General features: G+C 33.9%; 2 protein-coding genes and 1 non-coding gene across 3 annotated transcripts; 2 read left to right on the top strand and 1 right to left on the bottom strand.

Moving 5' to 3' along the window:
- Positions 1-821: 821 nt before the first annotated feature.
- On the bottom strand, positions 822-4,265 carry LOC105779455 (uncharacterized). The gene is made up of 10 exons (XM_012603215.2): positions 3,962-4,265; positions 3,813-3,874; positions 3,421-3,564; positions 3,225-3,335; positions 2,872-3,076; positions 2,637-2,695; positions 2,019-2,071; positions 1,706-1,928; positions 1,453-1,561; positions 822-1,316 (listed from the first exon to the last, which is right to left on the bottom strand). Exons 1-10 carry the CDS (start codon positions 4,170-4,172, stop codon positions 1,054-1,056), a joined length of 1,440 nt encoding a protein of 479 aa, XP_012458669.1. The 5' UTR covers positions 4,173-4,265; the 3' UTR covers positions 822-1,053.
- An 86-nt stretch (positions 4,266-4,351) lies between these two features.
- Positions 4,352-4,424, top strand: TRNAA-AGC (transfer RNA alanine (anticodon AGC)). Its single transcript has one exon. It is a non-coding gene; the product is annotated as a tRNA-Ala (tRNA).
- Positions 4,425-7,980: 3,556 nt separating this feature from the next.
- Positions 7,981-12,065, top strand: LOC105779456 (protein CLP1 homolog). The gene is made up of 10 exons (XM_012603216.2): positions 7,981-8,277; positions 8,610-8,678; positions 8,813-8,908; positions 9,375-9,616; positions 9,773-9,911; positions 10,050-10,106; positions 10,337-10,471; positions 10,885-11,120; positions 11,637-11,681; positions 11,762-12,065. The coding sequence occupies exons 1-10, from the start codon at positions 8,050-8,052 to the stop codon at positions 11,847-11,849; spliced, it is 1,335 nt and encodes a 444-aa protein (XP_012458670.1). The 5' UTR covers positions 7,981-8,049; the 3' UTR covers positions 11,850-12,065.
- Positions 12,066-20,442: the final 8,377 nt, after the last annotated feature.

Genomic DNA, 20,442 nt, shown 5'->3' with positions numbered 1-20,442 from the left:
TTTGTGTCCCAGAAGCATCTTTGAGCAGATGCAGGATCTATTCAGACAACTTGCGGTCACTATCCAAAGCCACCATTAATCTCGCTGTACCTTATTCATCAACTTTGGGCATTGCAGATTATACGTGCAAGGAATTCAATAGTAATGGCTTAGTTGAGTTTATTTACAGTGTAAGATATGCCAAAAGTCTGCAATTGAACTTTCAGATTATTAAGGTACAAGCCACCTTACATCTTTATGTTCCTTGTTGTCTGTGTCTGGCAAAATGTCTGATAAACACACTGTTTGAGTATTGACGTCTCTGGTTTCTGCAGGCCTTGTCAAACCATGCGTAACTGCAAAACATAACATTCCAACATTTGGAACATTTGGAAGCATCAGTTGTCGATTTAAACAACTTGAAGGACTTTGATATAGCTGACTTTTTGAGATGTTGCAGTTGCCTAAACACTCTTACATTCAGATATGATAGTAATGCTGATCAACTTTCTGAAACTGAGGTTAGTATCAATTTATATTGTTTCAATGACAGAACCCTTCGTACATGAATATTTCTTTTATTTGTTCGCTCATTGATGTCGCAGTTAGTTGACCAATTACGGTCCAAGCTTGGGGATGAGTGTGGAAATACAAGGTTTGCTTGCAGAGTGATCAACTGTAAGGATAGTGAAAACAAAGGCTTTAATGGAAGAGTATGAAACGTGTAGCACTAGTTGTTTCTTCCCTGGAGAAATTGTCATCTTTTTATATGATTTCATTTGGATATTTAGGATTTTTTCTTGTAATTGTTCGGATTTGAATGTGAATACTTGATGTGAATATCAAAGATCAAAATAGAGGTATCCATAAGTGAAAATTTTATACTTTGAGTTCTGGGCTATTCTTTGACCATCATCTAAGCAAAAGGGTATATGGAACACTGAAGAACAAAAAGAATTTATAAGTGCATTCTATCATCATAGCTGGAACTTGAACGAAGATTTAGACAGAACAAAATCCTGCTTTTATTCAATTGTAACAGGAAAAGATAATTTAGCAATATTGTTTAAAACTTCACTGAAATGGTATTGGGATGCCTTGCTTCTTGTTAACAATGGCCATTGCCATGTAACGGGTTCCCATCCCGATAGGTACTTGTTCCTCTGGTCCCTCCCAAAAGGGGGCTTCACCGTCACCGACTAAACGCCAGTATCCGGTCCTTAGAGCTTCAGCTTGCTCATCAGTGCAGTTTTGTAGCAGAGCTTCAACTCGGAAGTTTATTCCAAGTGAACCAAGGAACTGAGACTGAGTAATAGGGCCATGAACAGATACATCATCTGAAAAAACAATGTTGGAACCATGAAATTTAGTCATTATTTTTTCTTTGACAGATTTTATCCCAAACTCCTTTCAAAATAAAACATGCTTAATACAACCAGACACTCGTATGGAAGATAAAACGGAAATGCAAACCTGAAGCTTCCTGGGCAGAGTGCTTGATTGATGCAAAATCGACATATGCACTAAGATCAGCACTCCCAGGGTTGTCAAGTATGTTAACAAACTTGTGCTTCCGAATTGCCTGCACATGTTTAGTGGTTACGAAAATGATGCAGATGAAACTAAAGAAAAGTGATTTTTTATAACTGTTAAAGTGACAAAAAGCTAGAATCAGTTAATTGTCTGTTTTTTCATTGAATCATTGATGAAAGGTGAGCCGCTATACCTGCAGACTATCTGACACTACTCCGTTCAGGCCATAATCGATAATAAGTGCTCCACCTCCATCAACACCTATTCTCTTCGCAAGTGTACTAGTTAAATCCATTGCTTTGGGGCAAACCTCAATTTGATTAAGTTTCTCAACTTCTTTGGGCACAGCCCACTTGCAGCGCTTCATTAGGTAAAGAGTTGCGGGTGTAGGCTGTGGAGATAGAACAAAGTGGAACCTAAACCCATACACAAGGAAGTATCAAACAACTAAATTCCTTAAATTAGAAGGTGATTGAATGTCGGGAGAGTAGATCTCAAATTCTTACGATGAATCTTCTGTGACATCTATCATTTTCTCACACCAGCCACGAGAACCCCTCTGCAAACAACTTCTTAATTAAAGCAATGCAAATGAAATGGCAGATGACAAGCTATATAATTAACAGTATGGAAACTTTAAAATTAAAAGAGTTTAGATGTCTAACTTAAAGATGACAACTCCCGACTACATAACAATTTGACAATTTCTATACCTGGTTCTCAGCTATTGTTCAAAGCATAAATCATTAACTCGGTCCACATCTTACAAGGCTAGATGTATATTATGTTGTATAATCTTCAAACTACCATGGATTTATTCATTATCTCATATTATCAGTAGACAATTGATACGTAACATACCTCTTACAATTTTCATAAATATGATAGCGGGTCTGTAATCAAGTAAGCTGCAAATTATAACAGAAACTTCATACAATGACAGTAACCCAAATAAAGGCTCTCTAAAGTTAAAATTTCTATGTCAACATTTTAAAGTTCCATGGATTTAATATTCAGGATGCAAAGAACAGCTGGCACGGGCAATCCTACTCTTACTAATAGACTTGGATACAGAAACAACAGATATTCAGTTATCCCCTACTATCAGAATGCATGTGACAAACCTGAAATTGATGAACTGGCAGTGCATCATAGAACTCATGGGCAATAATTATGGTCGGCACTGGAACATGAGCAAGTGATTCAAAACATCAAGGTAAGAACAGATCATGTTATTTTTTAACTCAATCCATAAACTATATAGAATATAAATAGGATAATTGAACTGTTTTCATAAACCAAAGGGTATTTGGCTGCTTTCTTTTCAGAGAAGAAAAATCTAGAAAGTTAATGCCATACATCCAAATGGAACCTGTTCCAGTGTTGCATGCCACGATACAGGTGTTCCAGCCAATGTGCTTAGAGACCTTTTATCAACACCTTCACTAGTATTTTCTTCATCCATGCATTTCAAGCTTTGGTGCTGAAGTTCTTGCAATGCAGGGCTACATTCTACCATGTGTATATGCAATGACTCCGTAAAATTTTTAAATTTTGATGCACCCTATAAGGAGAAAAAACCAACACCTATTTAAAAACATGCAATATTATGTCCTCATAAAACTAACCAAATGAAGACTTTAAAGCACTAACTTGCATATCTTTTACATTTAGAAGTAAACTTGAGTGAGAAATACAAGTGACTATCATACACGAAGAAGATCGGCCATTAGAGTTCCTCTGCCAGGGCCAAGCTCAACCAAGTTCACCCTCTTCGGTTGTCCCATTTGTTCCCATAAACACATAGCCCAAACACCAACCATCTAAAATAATGCCAATAGGAAAGAAAATTAAATTGTCTCCATCAATATTCCTTCACATTCACAAATTCATTAGAAACTAAGCTACCTCTCCAAACATCTGGCTTACTTCAGGAGATGTTATGAAATCACCTTCAGCTCCAAAGACATCCCGGTTAATATAGAACCCAGCCTTGGGATTTGTTAAGACTTCTTCCATATATTCTGCCACAGATATCGGCCCACCACGAAACTGACAAGACAGCAAATAAAACCCAATGTTCCAAAGCACAAAATGCACAGTTTCAATTCAAGTTTCAAGTAGTAAAAGGAGACATTAAGAGTATAAGTTCGTGGGTTTTCGCTAACGAGTGTCCTGATGATACTGCAGTTGAACGCTAATCTTGATGGTTTCAATGCATTGAACTGAAGATAAAACTTTAACAACAAAAGTAACAAAACCCCATAATTTATTACATCAAAACAGACCCTTTTACTAACCTTAATAATGCCTTTGAGATGCTTAACAAGTTCAGAGTCTGAGGAAGGTTCATGAGAATGCTCTAAAACATCCCCACCAAAAAAAAAATTAATAAAAAATGAAGTGAAATAATAGGAATATAGAGATGGAGAGAAGCTGAAAAAGTTACCAGGGGGACTACATAGTCCAGAACGATCAATGGAAATGGTGTTGGTGGGTTGATCTTCAAGGTGTTCGATGGAATTACTAGGAGGGATTTCAGGTCGTGATGATGAACAATAAGAGAAAACAGAGCATTTGCTGAGTAAAGGAAGCGTTGACTGAGTAGACAGGAATCGGTAAGCTCTGGGAGCTTGTCGAAAAAGCAGCTTCCGCAGCATTTTTGTCGCTCAAACTGTCAAACACACACTAGAAAATAGCAACAGTTTTTATTCTTCCTTTTTATATTTCCCTTTGAAAAGCAAAGGAAGCTGAGATAGGCGAAATAGCAATGACCATATAGAAGACAACAAACATAAATAAAATTTATTTAATATAGTTTTTAAAGATACAGAAAAGAGGGGATGTAGCTCAGATGGTAGAGCGCTCGCTTAGCATGCGAGAGGTACGGGGATCGATACCCCGCATCTCCACAATATGTTGTTTCGTACAACTTTATTGTTTATTGTTTTGGGTCGCAAAATCTGGTTTTCTACTGATATTGGTCTCTGGGCTTTTCGGCCTTTTATTTCTTTACCATTATGTTGGGCTCAGTTTGTTGCCATATTTAAAAAATTTGAAAAAAATTAAAGCAGTTGTTGCAATAATTTTGGAGATCCTATCCTAGGTCAAGTATTTTAAAAATTTAAAGGTTGGGGTATAGGCAGTTTAAGACCTGCATAAAAAATGGAATAAATATTGGATATCAGCATTTATTATCCATATTAAATTTATATTTAAGATTAGGTTATCGGTTTTGTATTGATTTCAATTGTATCGGTCGGTGTATATTATTTTAATGCTAAAACAAAACAAATAATACTCATTTTCATGCTAGTGAAAATTTCGGCCTATATCGATCACACCAGCCAGTTTCAGTCACACCAACTAGAACATAGTACATCGGTCAACGCATGAATAATGATAAAAATATAAATATTTTAACTATTTATTATTATGCTATAAAGACTTAATTAGAATGCATTGACAAATACCCGAAACATATTTTCACATTTTAAATATAAAAAATAAATAAAACCTTACTCACCTGATTATGAAAGAAAAATCCCCACTCACCATTCAACTTCTTTTTTCTTCTTAATGTTGGATTTTATTGAATGATAGATTTTTATTTGTAGAGTTTATTAATGGGTGTTTTATATAATTGATGAATAATTTATATTTGAAATATATTTATATATATCTTTTAAAATATTAATAAATTCAAAATAATGCACCAACAGAAAATGATGCTTCCGCTGATTCAATACATTAGCAATCCTCACCCTAATAAACAAAAAGTCTAGCCTTCCCTAATTTTTTAATTAGTTTATTTGGTTATAGTCTGTTGCTATATAAAATTTCATCTAAATATTGTCACAGAATATAAGAATAATTAAAATGTTTTTAAGGACATGTTTAGTTGGAAGGAACAATCCAATTCGGTAGACCCACCGCCAAAATAATGTTTAATTGTTTAATTGGCTTGAATGTTTATTTGATTATAGTTTGTTACGGCATGCATTGAATCCATTTCCATTCAAGGAAGAGGCTGCCTCGTTATAGAATAGGTGTTGAATAGGATTTGTTGTGTTTTTTTTTTTTTTGCCCTCACCTTTACCTTCCTCCTTCAACTCGATAGCCTTTTTCAATTTTTAGATTCTCCTATTTATTTTATCCACCTAATCAAAAAGCAACATATCATGGGCAAGGGTCTTGGTCTCTACACTGAAATTCGACAAGAAAGCCAGAGGTATAAAATTACCATTTTTCTAAAAACAAGAAAGCTTTAAAGTTGTAATATTTATGTCTAATTTTAAATTTTTGAGATTTTATAGATCTTCTTTACAATGATTATTTTATATAAAATAAAAATCTTTTAAAATAATTTAATATAAAATAATCATATTAAGAATGCTATTATATTATATATTATTTTATTAAATTATATTTAATAATAATCCTATTAAAGTTTAATACCAATAATCATCTACTTAAAAATTACGCTAACGGTACTTTGGTCATTTTAGCTTTTTTCCTTATGTTATTATAAATCTATTTCATTCAACCAAACACAAGAATACTATTACAGTTCTATTCCATTCTATCCAACTAAACAATTGAATTATTGATTACAGCTTTATTCCCTTACAATCATATTCCATTCTAATGAACCAAACGTGCCGTAAGTTTTGGGTGACGAAAAGTTTTAAAATGAGAACTAAAAGCACCCATTTTACTATGTAATTGAAGTCTTAGGGTGGAATTTTTTGGACAATCTTTACTTTCAATTTTCTTTAGAAAAAATTCAAATAGAAAGTAAGAGATTAGGGTTATTATAAGGTTAACCAATCTAGGTATTAGGTATTTATTTTTTATTGAAAAAATTGGTTGATCATTTCATATAAATTTAAATTATTTTATATGCGTTTCGAAAAAATAATACGTTTCAACGTACTTGAACTCATATTCTCCTGCATTACCAAGACTCGGTTGACAAATTTATATAAAAGGAGTTAAATAGATAATAGATAAATGAAAGTAGATTATAGTAATAATAATTCCGACCTTTCCCTTTCTCTCAATGCAAGTAAGGTACTAAGGTGTAGAGGTGATCATGGGTTAGGTTACTTGGCCAGCCTGATGGCCCGCCCGAAAAATGGGAAGGTTCGGGTAAAAATATGGGTTTGGACAAAAAAACGTGGGCCATTTAGAAAACAGGTCAGGCCTCGGTAAAACTTTTTTTGCCCGGGCCCGACCCAGCCCGGCCCGAATTATATATTAAATATATATTTTTTATTTTTAATCAAATATATATTTTATATATTAAATATATATTTAATATGGGCCGGGCTCGGGCTTAGCAAATTTTTTTGGGGCTGGGCTTGGACAAATTTTTAGGCCAATATTTTAGGTCGGGCCATGCCCGAGCCTAGGAAACGGGCCTAAAATTTTTTCTAGGCCCAGCTTGGCCCATGATCACCTCTAGTACACATCATCTACATCAAGCAATTAGGCTATGGCCGAAAGTGTTGTACAATTGGGTTTGGTTTTACTAGAGGTGATCATGGGTTGGGCTACCCGGTAGAGGTGCTCATGGGCCGGGCTGGGCCGGGTTTGGGATGGGCCCATAAAAAATTTCGGCCCGAGTCCTAGGCCCGGGCCCGGCCCAACCCAATTTTTTAATAAATACCAAAAATTTATTTTAAAATTTTAAAAAATATTTTAAAAATATTTTAAAAAATATTTTAAAATTAAAAAAAATTTAAAAAGTATTTTAAAAATATTTTAAAATTAAAAAATAATAAAAAAAAGTATTTTAAAAATATTTTAAAATATTTTAAAATTAAAAAATTTAAAAAATAAATATATTTATTATATCGGGCGGGCGGGCCCGGCAAAAAAGTGGTGCTGAGGCTGCCCGTTTTCTAACGGCCTCATTTTTTTGCCCAAGCCCATATTTCGGGCCTATATTTTTACCCAAACCCTCCCATATTTCGGGCGGGCCGTCGGGCCGAGCCGGGCCGCCCGGCCCATGAGCACCTCTACTACCCGGTCCGGCCCGAAAATGAGAGGGTTTGAGTAAAAATATAGACCCAAAATATGAGTTTGGGCAAAAAAAGAGGCCCGTTTAGAAAACGGGCCGGGTCTCAGGTAAAACATTTTTGGCCCGAGCCCAACCCGGCCCATATTAAATATATATATTTTATTTTTAATCAAATATATATTTTTTATTTTTAATCAAATATATATTATATATATTAAATATATATTTAATATGGGCCGGACCAGGCCGGGCTCAGGCTTAGCAATTTTCTTTCGGGCCAGACTTGAACAAACTTTTAGGCTCATATTTTAGGCTAAGCCTATAAAACGGGTCTAAAATTTTATCTAGGCACGGCCCGAACCCGGCCCGGCCCATGATCACCTCTACTAACATGCCCAAAAGGCGTTTTAACTTCCCAACTCTTCAAACGGTTCGGGTCATTAAAACCCAATATAAGCCCCCCAATTAAAAAAAAGGTCCGGCAATCCCATAATTAACTCTGACCGCAAACCATGTCCTACGGAGGTGCAACGACCATGACGGCGCCGCCGGCGATTGGTGGCTCCGCGTCGGCGTCGACTATAAAGCAAGTGAAGTTAGAGAGAGAAAGCGAGCTGAGAATCGAGGTGGGTAATGAAACGCCGCTTAAACTTCGATTACTTAACGGCTCAGCCGAGATTTTCGGGTCCGAATTGGCCCCTGAGATGTGGCTCACTTTCCCCCCTCGCCTCAAATTCGCTGTAAGTTTAGAAGATTCTTTTGCCTTGAAAAGAAAGAAGGAATATTTATATGTTCTTAGATTTTTTGTATGCAATCTTATATGGAAGTTTGAAATTTGTCAAAATTTATCAGTGATAATGGGGTTTTATTGAAAGGATGATTTTCTGCAAATAATTTCATTAAGAAGGAATTTAAGTAAAACTTGATGTACTTTCTTTGATTTGTAATCTTTATTTGATGCGTTTCTGGTTGTCAATTGCTTTATCCATTATGTTACAACATGTTGCTTCTTTTCATGCATTGCTGATATGTTTATACCATGTGGTATTAAAGAGAATTTGTTCATTTATAGGTTTTCACTTGGTATGGTGCTACAATTGAGATGGATGGTGCTACTGAAACTGATTATACGGCAGATGAGGTAACTATTTCTTTAAAAGTTAGAATCTTGAGTTTGTGTATATATATAGATGTTTTATTTGTAATGTAAAATGAATGGCAGTTCTCAAATTGTACATAGTCTTTGCTGATGCTGTTGCAATGGTTGATTTGCAGACACCTATGGTCAGTTACGTGAATGTACATGCTGTACTCGAAGGACGAAGAAACCGTGCTAAAGCTTTGTCACCAAATGACTCGGAGGCATCCCAGGTATTTTATCATTTCGTTCTTATAACAGAGTACTTGCAATGAATAGTCTAGGGTTGAGAGTGAGTGTTGGATACGGCTATATTCTTGATACAGGTATGCTTTTTTTTTTTTTTTTTTTTTTAATTTTTTATATATTTGGAGGATCCATATCTAGCACCCATGTCTGATGATGTTTCAAAAATAGTTGTAAGACATGGGTGTTTAGAGAAAATGAAGGGTCCAGGCATGTAGGCTTTAAACAAGTATGAGATTTGGTTTTAAGTTAAGACAACTTGGGCTTTAGCTTAGAGCTACTGTTGTTATATTGCACTTACCATCCATTTATGGCATTTATAATAACCCTGCAGGATTTATTTTGGTTCCTTTATTTCTCTTCTGCTTTGCCAACTCTATGTTATTTACTGCTCCTATTAACACTCATGCGCAACCTTGTTTTTATCTCAATGTGATCTTTTTGGTGGTCCAGGGACCCAGAGTGATTGTTGTGGGGCCGACTGATTCTGGGAAGAGCACCTTATCAAGGATGCTTCTTAGTTGGGCAGCTAAACAAGGTTGGAAACCTACCTTTGTGGATTTAGATATAGGCCAAGGGTCTATAACAGTTCCTGGATGTATCGCTGCTACACCTATTGAACTGCCCATTGATCCTGTGGAAGGAATTCCTCTTGAGATGCCTCTTGTTTATTTTTACGGCCATACAACTCCTAGGTAAGTAACTTTTATGTTTTCTTGTTGTAGTATACTTACTTTGGCTAAAAGATGGCCTGATTGATACATATGAGAAAATTTGTCTGGCCAAATGCTTTTTGTTAGATTCAATTTTCATTACTAATTATGATATTCATGGATCTTGCTGTTCTGCAGTAATAATGTAGATTTATATAAGACACTCGTGAATGAGCTGGCTCAAATGCTGGAGACTCAATTTGCTCGTAATGCTGAGTCTCGAGCTGCAGGCATGGTTATCAATACTATGGGTTGGATAGAAGGTACTGGCTACGAGGTAATGAAGTCTAAACCTTATAAGGATGTAAATGCTGATAAAGTGACTGTTTCTTGCGTTGATATAAGAAGTATTATTGTCTCTCTCCTTTCTTTTTGGTGTTTCGGAATGATGTTGATGGAACATATCTTACTGCAGTTGCTTCTTCATGCAATTGATACATTCAAGGCCAATGTTGTCCTGGTTTTGGGTCAGGTGATCAACAACTTTATCCTTTCTACTTGTTCAAACTGAGCACTTCTTGAAGCATTGTTTTGATGTTATCTTTTCTTTTATGGTTATGTTTTGCTTTAGACTTCAAACTCGTAGCCTTCAGTCCAAATACTATCATTGCTTCTGGAATCATTTCTAAATTAATAATATATGATCTTTCTTGTTTCCTAGTTGTATTTGTTTATGAAGTAATCTATCTAATCTCTTTGCAGGAAAAACTTTTCAGCATGCTTAAGGCTGTAGCAAAAAGTAAGCCTAATGTGGATGTTGTGAAGCTTCAGAAGTCTGGCGGTGTTGTATCAAGAAATGCAAAATATCGTCAGAAGTCTAGGGGTTACAGGATAAGGGTAAATGCAACATTTACAATCTGTGGATAGATTCTTTCATTATTTTCTTGTAGTTTCCTTTCGTGCTTGTTTCACCAGAAATCCATTATTGTGAGTTGTGACATACCTTTTCTAGTGAGAAAATAATAGTAAGCATGAAGAATGATAAATGACAACTTTGATTTTTGTTGACATCACAAGGTAATGGATAATAGTTTTTGTTTCAAGGGTCTTCCTACATTTAGGGGACCAAATTTATACTTCGTTTTGATTGCATCGTGATAGTCCAATTCATTGATGCCTTGAAAAGCTAGTTTCTTTCTATTTTCTATAACTTGCTCCTTTATTTAGAAGGCATTTCTCTTGATTTTGTAAACTTTGCACTTTATTTTCATCCTTCTGACAAAGCATATACATGCTGCCAATTCTACCAGGAGTACTTCTATGGCCTTGCAAATGATCTTTCCCCTCATTCTAATATTGCAAACTTCAGTGATCTGCTTGTCTATCGAATTGGCGGTGGTCCACAGGCACCAAGATCGGCTTTACCAATTGGTGCAGATCCTATTGCTAACCCACTAAGAGTAACACCTGTGAATATTGACCGGGATTTGCTTCATATGGTTCTTGCTGTTTCATATGCCAAGGAGCCTGATCAAATTTTGTCTAGGTTTGTTGTTCTTTCTTGAATGTCTTACTAGGAAGCACAAGTGATATTTTAGATCTATCCCATGTAAGTCAACAAGGCTCCCATCTTAAATGTCTTAGAATGACCAAATTCTTACAGCGCAAGTACAGAAAGCATCTCCTTAGCAATCTTATAAATTTCTAGTCTTCAGTCATTGGGAATAATTACTAAGGTTTATACTGTTTTTGAGTGTTCAAATTGACTGCTACCACAATCACTACCATCAACTTGTTATGCAAATCTAACTTTGGTTTCTTTCCATGTTATTCTGACTCTTCATATCTCTTGAAACACCCTTGTTCAACGCTTGCTTGCTCATGAACATGGGGTTATGATTCTCCAAGGACCTTCCATATCTTTGAGAAAAATTGAACATACCCCCAAGTCCTAGTAACTTAGGTACCATTTTGTGATGTGTACAGCACACTACTAGCTTATATGACTATGAGTTTATGCATTGAGCAACCTACTAACAATTGGCTTGCTTTCTGTTTGCAGTAATGTAGCGGGCTTTATTTACATCACTGACATTGATATTCAGAGGTTGGAATCCTGAGCTTTGATGATCAGTTTTTAACTCCAATTTCTTTTACAGTTGTTATTCACAGTTTTGTGTATTGCAGGAAGAAAATCACATACCTTGCACCATCAGCTGGGGAATTGCCAAGCAAATATCTTATTATGGGAACCTTGACTTGGCTTGAAACTTAAACAATCTTTTGGTCAAATTATTGTTATACTTGGTCCAATTTCAGATTCTGCCTGGAAATTTCTCTTTTTTCTTCAGTTTGTAACAATGGAGCTTCAGTTAACAAGTTCAATGGCTGCTGTAACTCTACCTTGTACCTTTAAAATGTTGAATTATGTTTACAAATTCGGATAGGAGGAGAAGCCGGTGAAGCCTTTGCTTGCCGGTTCATTTAGTAAGATTAGTTGTTGAACTAGATGGTAATTTAACTATTAATTAAGTGTTAAATATAGTAAATATTTAATACAAGTATGCATTTGATTAAGTGGTATGATATTCAATTTAGACTAGGTTAAGGGATGCCATTGTGTGAGTGAAAACATAAACTTTAACATTTGTTCATGAATTTTATGAATTTCATTGTTAGTGAAAAATTAAAAATATTTTTAAGGGTCACTTGATGTGAAATTTTTAGTTTTTATGGGCTGTGTGGATTAAAATGTTAATTAAAATTGATTTAGTAATTGAAGGTGCATGGTATTAGTACTATTAATAAAAATATGATGTGGATGATAAATCAAAATAAAATATCCAATTAGTTCAGATATCAACTTATCAATTTTAAGCATTTAATAACCAAATAAATTGTTTTTCAAATAACTTTAAAACAGTGAACAGAGTTCATCCAATTTCAAATAAATAGATTAAAAAGAATGATGTTGTTAATAAAGATAAGCTGGGAATAATTTTTATGTAAAAAGTAATTAATTAATTAATTAATATCTAATAAAAGAGCCCTTAAAACTAAATTATTACTTTTCTTTGTTACAGGTTTAATAAGATAAATCAACAAACTAATTTAATAAAACTAATGTTGATTGACCACAAAATTGTTTTAATTTATAAATGATTTAGGTACATGTATTAAGAAATATCAATATATGATAAGTATTTTACAAAATCAATACATGCGTTAAAGAAAAAGTTTTAATAATCAGTTGGTTTTATTGGTTGAATTGGAGATGGAGGGACAGAGGTTTATTTTCTTCTCTTAAATACTATGATTTGAAAGTATATATTGATTATTCGTTTATATAATTGTTTTAGGCCTCAAGAATCTAAAGAAAAAGCATTATGCTGAGATTGAGAAACTTGTTTTTGTCGAGATTATGAAATAATTTTCGTGGAAATGCAATAATCCAAAATGTAAGAGGGGATCCCTTATCCCCGTATCTTTTTGTTCTGGGAATGGAGTGCCTTGGTCACCTGATTGAAGTTGCAATTGAGGAAGATAGATGGGAACCTTTTCTTCTATCTCACCAAGGGCCTGGTATATCCCATTTATTTTTCATCCATGACCTTATCCTTTTCTGCAGAGCTGACAGGAAGAACGTGGAGTGCCTTCAACGTGTTCTTAATTCCTTCTGTCATTTCTCTGGACATCGTGTGAATCGTCAAAAAACTCGGGTATTCTTCTCTAACAATGTTTCAGACTATGTCTCAATTCTTCTTTGCAATATTTTGGGTTTCACAAAAGCGAACGACTTAGGAAATTATCTGGGGTCCCCCTTTTCCACACTTGTGTTGGTTTTGGGATTTTTCAATTTGTATTGGACAAGGTTGGTAATAGACTTTTCAATTTTTATTGACTCCCTTTTTGTAGAGATTCGATTTGGTTAGTTTGAATCATTAGTTTCATATTTGGTATAAAAGTTCATACTCACTTTTTATTTCTTATTGATGTAAATTCTTTAATTCAACTACTATCCTTTTTTTGGTTTGGTAACTTATCAACTCGACTCTCGATTGTAACTATTATGACATGTTCCACACTCTTAACCTAAGCCTCGTTACAACCTTATAAAGACTTCTTGATTGGTGTGTCGTTTCGATATATAGTAGTGAAAATTTGATTTTCAAGCAAGCCTATGGTAATATTATTTCATTTTCAATTATTGAGTGCACATTACTTGAACCTTAAACACCTTAAGTATTTGAGTGAACCTTAGTAAGGGTGTTAATTCTTATTGAGTTTGAATTTCAGGTAGTTATTGAGATAGATGAGATGCCTAATGTTTTTAAACCTTAAATTTTTTTGCTTTGATTGTTTGTATTCTTTAGTGTCATTTTAGTTTGAATTTACAATACATGATTATTTGTAGATTATCCTAAGGCATTGTCGACAAAAACAATAAATCGAGGGAAGTTAACTTTAATGTGAGTTGAAAATTTTGCTTGAGGATAAGCAAATGCTTAAGTGTGGAGATATTTGATAAGTGCTAAAAGTAACATGTTTTACCTCATTCTTAACGCGTTTTTGGGTGATTATTTGATGTTAATTGTGAATTTTATACTCATAATCCTTTAAATTCATGTTTTAATGTTCAATAGAGCACTTGGGAGCAAAATGAGCGAAAAACGAGCCAAAATCGGAGCGTCGGAGCAAGCTACAGGAGCCACACGAGCGTGTGGTAGGCCATGTCGATTTCATGGGATTACACACCGAACTGCGAAAAATCATGAATTTTAGGTTTTTCAGGCATTCTAAGACGTATATATGACAAAAATAAGAAGATAGGAGGGAGCCGTCATAAAATATTAAAAAAACTCGAAAAACACCATTGAAGCTGACTTTGAAGCAGATTTTCGTCAAGATTGAAGATTCACAGTTGATTTCTTAGGAAATTATCATGAGTTTCTTTGTTTCTTTTGGTTATACTATCTCTTGGATGTTTTTATTTTCAAGTATGAGCTAAATTTCTAAATACCTAGGGAGATGAACCCTATGATGGATTTTATCGTTTGATTTTTTATTTTACGCAATAAATACTTAGCTTCTTATTCTCAATTATGTGTGCTTAATTCTTGGTTTGATATTTCTATATTATTGATCCATGTTTGATGTATTTAAGTCGGTGGTTGAATAGACCCTGTTTAAGAGTAAATCTTGTATAGTTGGGTGGACTTGTATGCAATCTTAGAAATAGGACGACTTAAATCTACCGGATTAGAGTCAAATCTAATAGAGGAATCCATATGCGAATTAATGCAATAATAGGAGTTTGAATTAGAAAGAAATTTCAATTAATCAACCCAGAGTTAGTTGCTCTTATGTTCGAAAGAGATATTAACATAATTTAGGGATTTCTATGAATTAATGTGCTAAGTAAAGAAATTGCGTAATTTAGATTGGTAATGATAAATGGAATCTAGGCGGATTGTTTCCTGGGTATTGTTTTGCTTCTTGGTTGTTACTCGATTATTTTCGTGATTTGTTCTTTACCGTGTTTGTTAGTTAATTAAATTAGTTAATTCTAGTTTTTAATAGATCACTAGAATTATTCAGTTAAATAATAGAAAGACGGTAATTACTAGTACTTGTAGTCCTCGAGGGATTTTGCTCACTGTAGCTATACTATTAATTGATAGGCGCACTTGCCTTACTCAAATTTTTAATTAGATTTGTGACACATCACTTAGAAATATTCTCATATTCATGTTTCATTTGTGAAGGAAAATATAATGTTTGATTTTAATCTAGTATTGAATAAATTTTGTATATGTATATTAAATTCAATTATTCTTTTATATGTATATACATATGAGGAAAATAATGAAAAAAATGACATCAATCATAAAGAAGTGAGAATTTAGAAGTCAAGTATAGTGTATGAAATATGAGAATCATTGGAAATTAAAGTAGTTTGTACTTAACATGCTTTTATAAAGCATGCATAAACAATATTATCCTGAATTAAAAATATTTTTAAAACTCCTCAGGCCTCCTAACCAATCATCTTCCACTTTGTATCACATCAACCAAATATTCAGATAAATCATTAAGGTTGAACAAAGCCATGATCAAGAACTCGCACCTTACAGTTCAGATGCCCTTGGAACAGCTCCATCAGCTTTTTAACGATTGTCTCGTCACTGCATGAAGCTGTAATTCCGAGCAACTTGCCCACTTGCCAAGTCTCTCTATTCCCAAAACCTCCATTAAAGTGTGTTTATTCGTTTGCTATCTTCTTGTTTTTCCTTTTTAATTTTACTAATTAACTTTTCTAACCATTCATTTTCAATACCAAATAAGGACCTTACCTCCCCTCTTTCTTTTCTGTAACAAAATCTGCGGAGGCTGAACCAAGATTTTTGGCCCATTATTACTTTCAAACCCCCTAACCAAATTTTCATCTTCAAAATTAGTCCCTCATCCCCATCAAGGCCCTTGACACTTTTGATGGGTTCAATATAATTAATTGCCACATCAAGACCCGTCACCTTAACTAGTTAGTGGCAAAATTAGTCACAAATGCCAGCGTTTTCTTTAATATGCTATTTTCCTTGGTTGGATATGGTTAAATATTGATGTTTTCATCCATGCAGCTCATGCTCTCTTAAGTTTCTTTGTTTTTCTTGCTTTCAACATTTTTATTATTATTTTTAATTAATGTTTTAATTAATAAATATGTTATCACTTCACATTTTTAATTAATAATTTTTTATTTATATAGAAAAAGTAATAAATATGTAATTATATAATGAAAAACATATATTTTATATATTATCATGTTAATTTTTTAAAACATTCAATTAGCATCTAATTTGTTTGGACATAGAGCGAGTAATTGGGTCTTGAACAAAGCTAAACCCATCACATTTATGTGCCTAAAATTAGACTTTGATCATCGCATTATTTTCATCTATATTGTTGGTATGATAAATTCTAAATTATAAAAATATTATTATTTTTATATGTGAAATATTTTAAATAATTATTTCAACTACACATGCAATATATATATATATATATATATAAATATAATGCTAAAATTTGCCACACCTATGATATGGATGGGAAGAAAATAAATATTTCACATATAAAAATCATATTTATTAAAAATAATGACATTTGAAATAATTATATGATTTTATAATATAAAATTTAATGTAGGTGAAAGAAATAAATATTTGACATATAAAAATTATATATAAAGAAAAATACATAAAAAATTACTTAATATTTTTAAAAATTAAAATATTTTTAACATAATAATAAAAAATAAATATATTTTTAATTATATAACTACATATTTATCATTTTGTTTACATAAATAAAAAGTTATTAATTAAAACATAAAATAAAATAAACTTGAAAACAACTTGTTTATTAATTAGAATTAAAATATAAAAGCTTGCAAGAAAATTAAAATAATAATAAAAAGCTTGGGAGAGGATTTAAGCATAGATGGATGGGAATATTAACATTTAACTATCTAGCTAAAAAGATATGTCAAACAAAAGCATGTATTGTATAAAATGCTTTTTAAAAAGTGTGTCTTACAAGGCACATTTTGTCCTTAAATGGCCTAATCAACAACAATGATCTATTTTCTTAAATAATGTAAAAAAAAGATTAATTTCTTGATTTTTTGGTTTTATTTATAATTTAGCCTATAAATTATACTAATTTTCTCACTTTGGTACTTAAACTTTTTTTTTGCTCATTTTGTACTTAAACTTTGCACTGTTATCCTTGTCAGTATATGACAACAAACAACATTAAAAAAAAGCTGGCCAATCAAAATGCATCACGTCATCAATGACATGATAGGTTGACCACTAACGTGGCAAGTTGATTGATGATGTGGCATATTGACCAAGTTGACTGGCATTGACCCATGTTGATTGGTGTTGACCAGTCAAAAAATCATTAAAAATATTTAAAAATTATAAAAAAATATTTAATATTTAAAAAATATAAATTTTTAATATTTTAAAATTATTAAAAAATTTACAATTTTTATAATTTTAACTCTTTTTTTTTTTACAAATTTAAGAATCTTTGCAACTTTTTAATATTTTTAACTATATTTTAAAATATTCTTGTGTATTCCTTTAGCACAAACACTTCAAGAGGATTCAATTGCCTGGCGAGGTTTGGTGTTTAGAGTATACTCGGTTCGTAGTGGGTACAACATTCTTCTACAAAATACATTCTTATCTATGCCTTACAAGAATCAAATTAATTATAAATTTTTTCAAGAAGATATGATAATTAGCTGAAAAAGATAAAAATTACATTCTGGAGGATTTTTCAAAACTACATTCCTAATTTCTACAACCTCTACAATAGAAGATTGGTGAGGTCACTGGTCTACCCAATATGTCTGAATGGTTCGAAAACTCTTGAGCATTCGTTCCCGGATTGTATCACTACAACAGAAGTGTGGAAACAAATTAAATATTTACTGGCATATAGAGTTCACTGATTTTATTTTCCAATATTGGCTTGATAATTTATTTTCTACCTCATTTAACTAGATTTGCAGGATGGTGGGATGTACTCTTTGGGTGTTATGGATTGAAAGAAATAAATCTATGCATGATGGGATTAAAAATCAAACTCAAGCAATAGTAGAAAGCATTCAAGCTTAATTAGAGGAATTAGATGTCCTAAACAAAATGTTACCTGTTAGCTGAATTGAGATTGAAAGATGGAGGCCTCCCGAGAGTGCTTTTATAAAGATAATTTTTTATGGGGCTTTTCAAGTTTATTCCTTGAAATCATGTTTGGGGATAGTTATTAGAAATCGAAGAGGGGGTTGTTCTAGGGTCAACAACAATCATTAATAGCCGCATACCATCGAGGTTTGCTACGGAAGCTATTGCATGTCTTTAGGTAGTCTGATTGGGCATTGATTTGGGGTTTCAAGATGTGGTGATCGAAGGCAATTCTCTTACGGTGATAAAGAAACTGTAGGCAAACAGGAAAGACGTTTCATGCATCAGTGCTTATAACCTTAAATTTTGGGTTAGAAGTTTTGAGTTTTGTGGTTAGGGTCAGTGAGAAGGTTTCACTATTGTCTTTAGTTACGCGCTTAAGTGTCAGAATAGGCCTGTTGGTTTGGTAGTTAGTTGTGTGTTAGTGTATCTCTAGGTCACGTGTTTGAACCTTTGTGTGTGCGTGTTCTGGAGTAATATTTTTATTTTGTTAAATAGTAAACTTGTTTTGAGTTTAAAAAATAATTATTAGTTTCATTTTTATTATTTGAATTTCTATTTTTGGCTACAATTTTTTTTCTATTTTGCACGTTCTCCTCTCCCTCTCCCTCTCCCTATTTTCTTTTGTTTTCTTTTTGTTTTTTTTTTCTCTTTGAAAAACGATTTTTGCTTGCGGATTTTGGAGAGCTTCGCTCCTTTGTTGTTGAGTCGGCATCTGGATGTCTTTGATCGCAAATCAGGTGTGGGTTTCGAAACTTTTAAATTTTTGTTAAAGAATTGTGGTTGTTTTCATGAAATTAGAAATTTTTGTGTGCTTGTGGAATCGATCTTTCAAAAGGGGCGATTATCGTGGAATAGTTTAGAATTAGGGGTGATTTTGCTATATTTTTGAGTAATTAAGGATTGAGGAACATTTTGGCAGCAAAGGCACGTTCGATAGCCAATTTTTGGTGTGCTTTCGTGACCACACGAGTAGCCACACAGGCATGTGCAATTAGGAATTAAGGTTTTCGGGCAAGATTTGGTGCCATATAGCCGTGTGGCTGATTTGGGGAAAATAGTAGATTTTTACATGGCTGTGTCCCCTGGGTACACGGGCGTGTGTGTTTGGGAATTAGGGATTTAGTGATTTGGTGCCACATGGCCTAGCCACACGACTGTGTGGCTAATTTGGAAATTTAGGGGTTCCATATGGGCATGTGTTTTGTACACACGGCCGTGTCTGGTAGACACACGGGCGTGTGAGACCCTCACATGGTTGTGTATGCCCTGCACTCTTTTTAGCACAAATGGACAGAGAGTTACACGGCCTGTTCACACGACCATTTCCCTGGCCCACACGGGCGTATGCCTCATCCACATGGGTGTGTGCCTCCTCTCACACGGGCATGTTGACCTCTCACACAAGCGTGTTGACCGCCCACTTTGTCTAGGTATTTCTACACGGCCAGAGCACACGGCCGTGTGGTCCTAAGTCACCAATTTTAGTTCTGTGTATGTTTGTGATCTGAAAATGTGTTTGTGTGTTCTAACCCTTGGTTAGGCTTTAGTGAGGTAGTTAAGACTTTGATCTAGTCTTTGGCTTATATGTTATTTGTGACTGTTGTGTGAGATGTCTGATTTTGAACCCGATTAGCTGGGTGTGTGTGCATATTTGTTTCTGTCTGACTGTCTGTCGATGTGTTCATTGTTTCTGTGAGGTTGTAAGCATACATGCACTTGCATAAAGAAATTTTGGGGTTGGTTGTGAAGAGAAGGAAGGCTGAATCCAATCTAATCTGGCAGTTTTACTGCAACTTATCTATACAGTAGTTTACCGCACTGTACCGCATATACGTCAGCTTTGCTGCGTGTTAAAATCTAATCTGGCAGTTTAACTACAATTCGTCTGTACAGCGGTTTATCGCAATGCACTGTATAGCAATTGCGCCAACTTTGCTACGTATGATTATCTGAGTGGCTTAGTCCACATATATGGAGTGTAGGGTTGGATGGGCCTTTCGAGGTCCTGTAACATCCCGTTTTTGGGTCAAGTCAGAACAGTGGTTTTGGGACCACAAATCCAAAGTTAAAATATTAATTTTATTATTATATTAAAGTTTACAGCATGAT

The sequence above is a fragment of the Gossypium raimondii genome, chromosome 4 (assembly GCF_025698545.1).
Source record: "Gossypium raimondii isolate GPD5lz chromosome 4, ASM2569854v1, whole genome shotgun sequence".
Lineage (NCBI taxonomy): Eukaryota > Viridiplantae > Streptophyta > Magnoliopsida > Malvales > Malvaceae > Gossypium > Gossypium raimondii.
The sequence above is the reverse complement of the archived record's forward strand: the minus strand, read 5'-3'. Positions and strand labels throughout refer to the sequence as shown.

Bases quoted from the DNA above. Each gene is read 5' to 3' on its own strand.
- LOC105779455 (XM_012603215.2), bottom strand. From the start codon at position 4,172: ATGCTGCGGAAGCTGCTTTTTCGACAAGCTCCCAGAGCTTACCGATTC. The intron at 3,565-3,812 runs GTTAGTAAAAGG...CTGTCTTGTCAG, and splicing joins ATCTCAAAGGCATTATTAAG to TTTCGTGGTGGGCCGATATC. The intron at 2,072-2,636 runs GTTTGTCACATG...AGTTGTTTGCAG, and splicing joins TGCCAGTTCATCAATTTCAG to AGGGGTTCTCGTGGCTGGTG.
- LOC105779456 (XM_012603216.2), top strand. From the start codon at position 8,050: ATGTCCTACGGAGGTGCAACGACCATGACGGCGCCGCCGGCGATTGGT. The intron at 10,472-10,884 runs GTAAATGCAACA...CAATTCTACCAG, and splicing joins CTAGGGGTTACAGGATAAGG to GAGTACTTCTATGGCCTTGC. The intron at 11,682-11,761 runs GTTGGAATCCTG...TGTGTATTGCAG, and splicing joins ACTGACATTGATATTCAGAG to GAAGAAAATCACATACCTTG.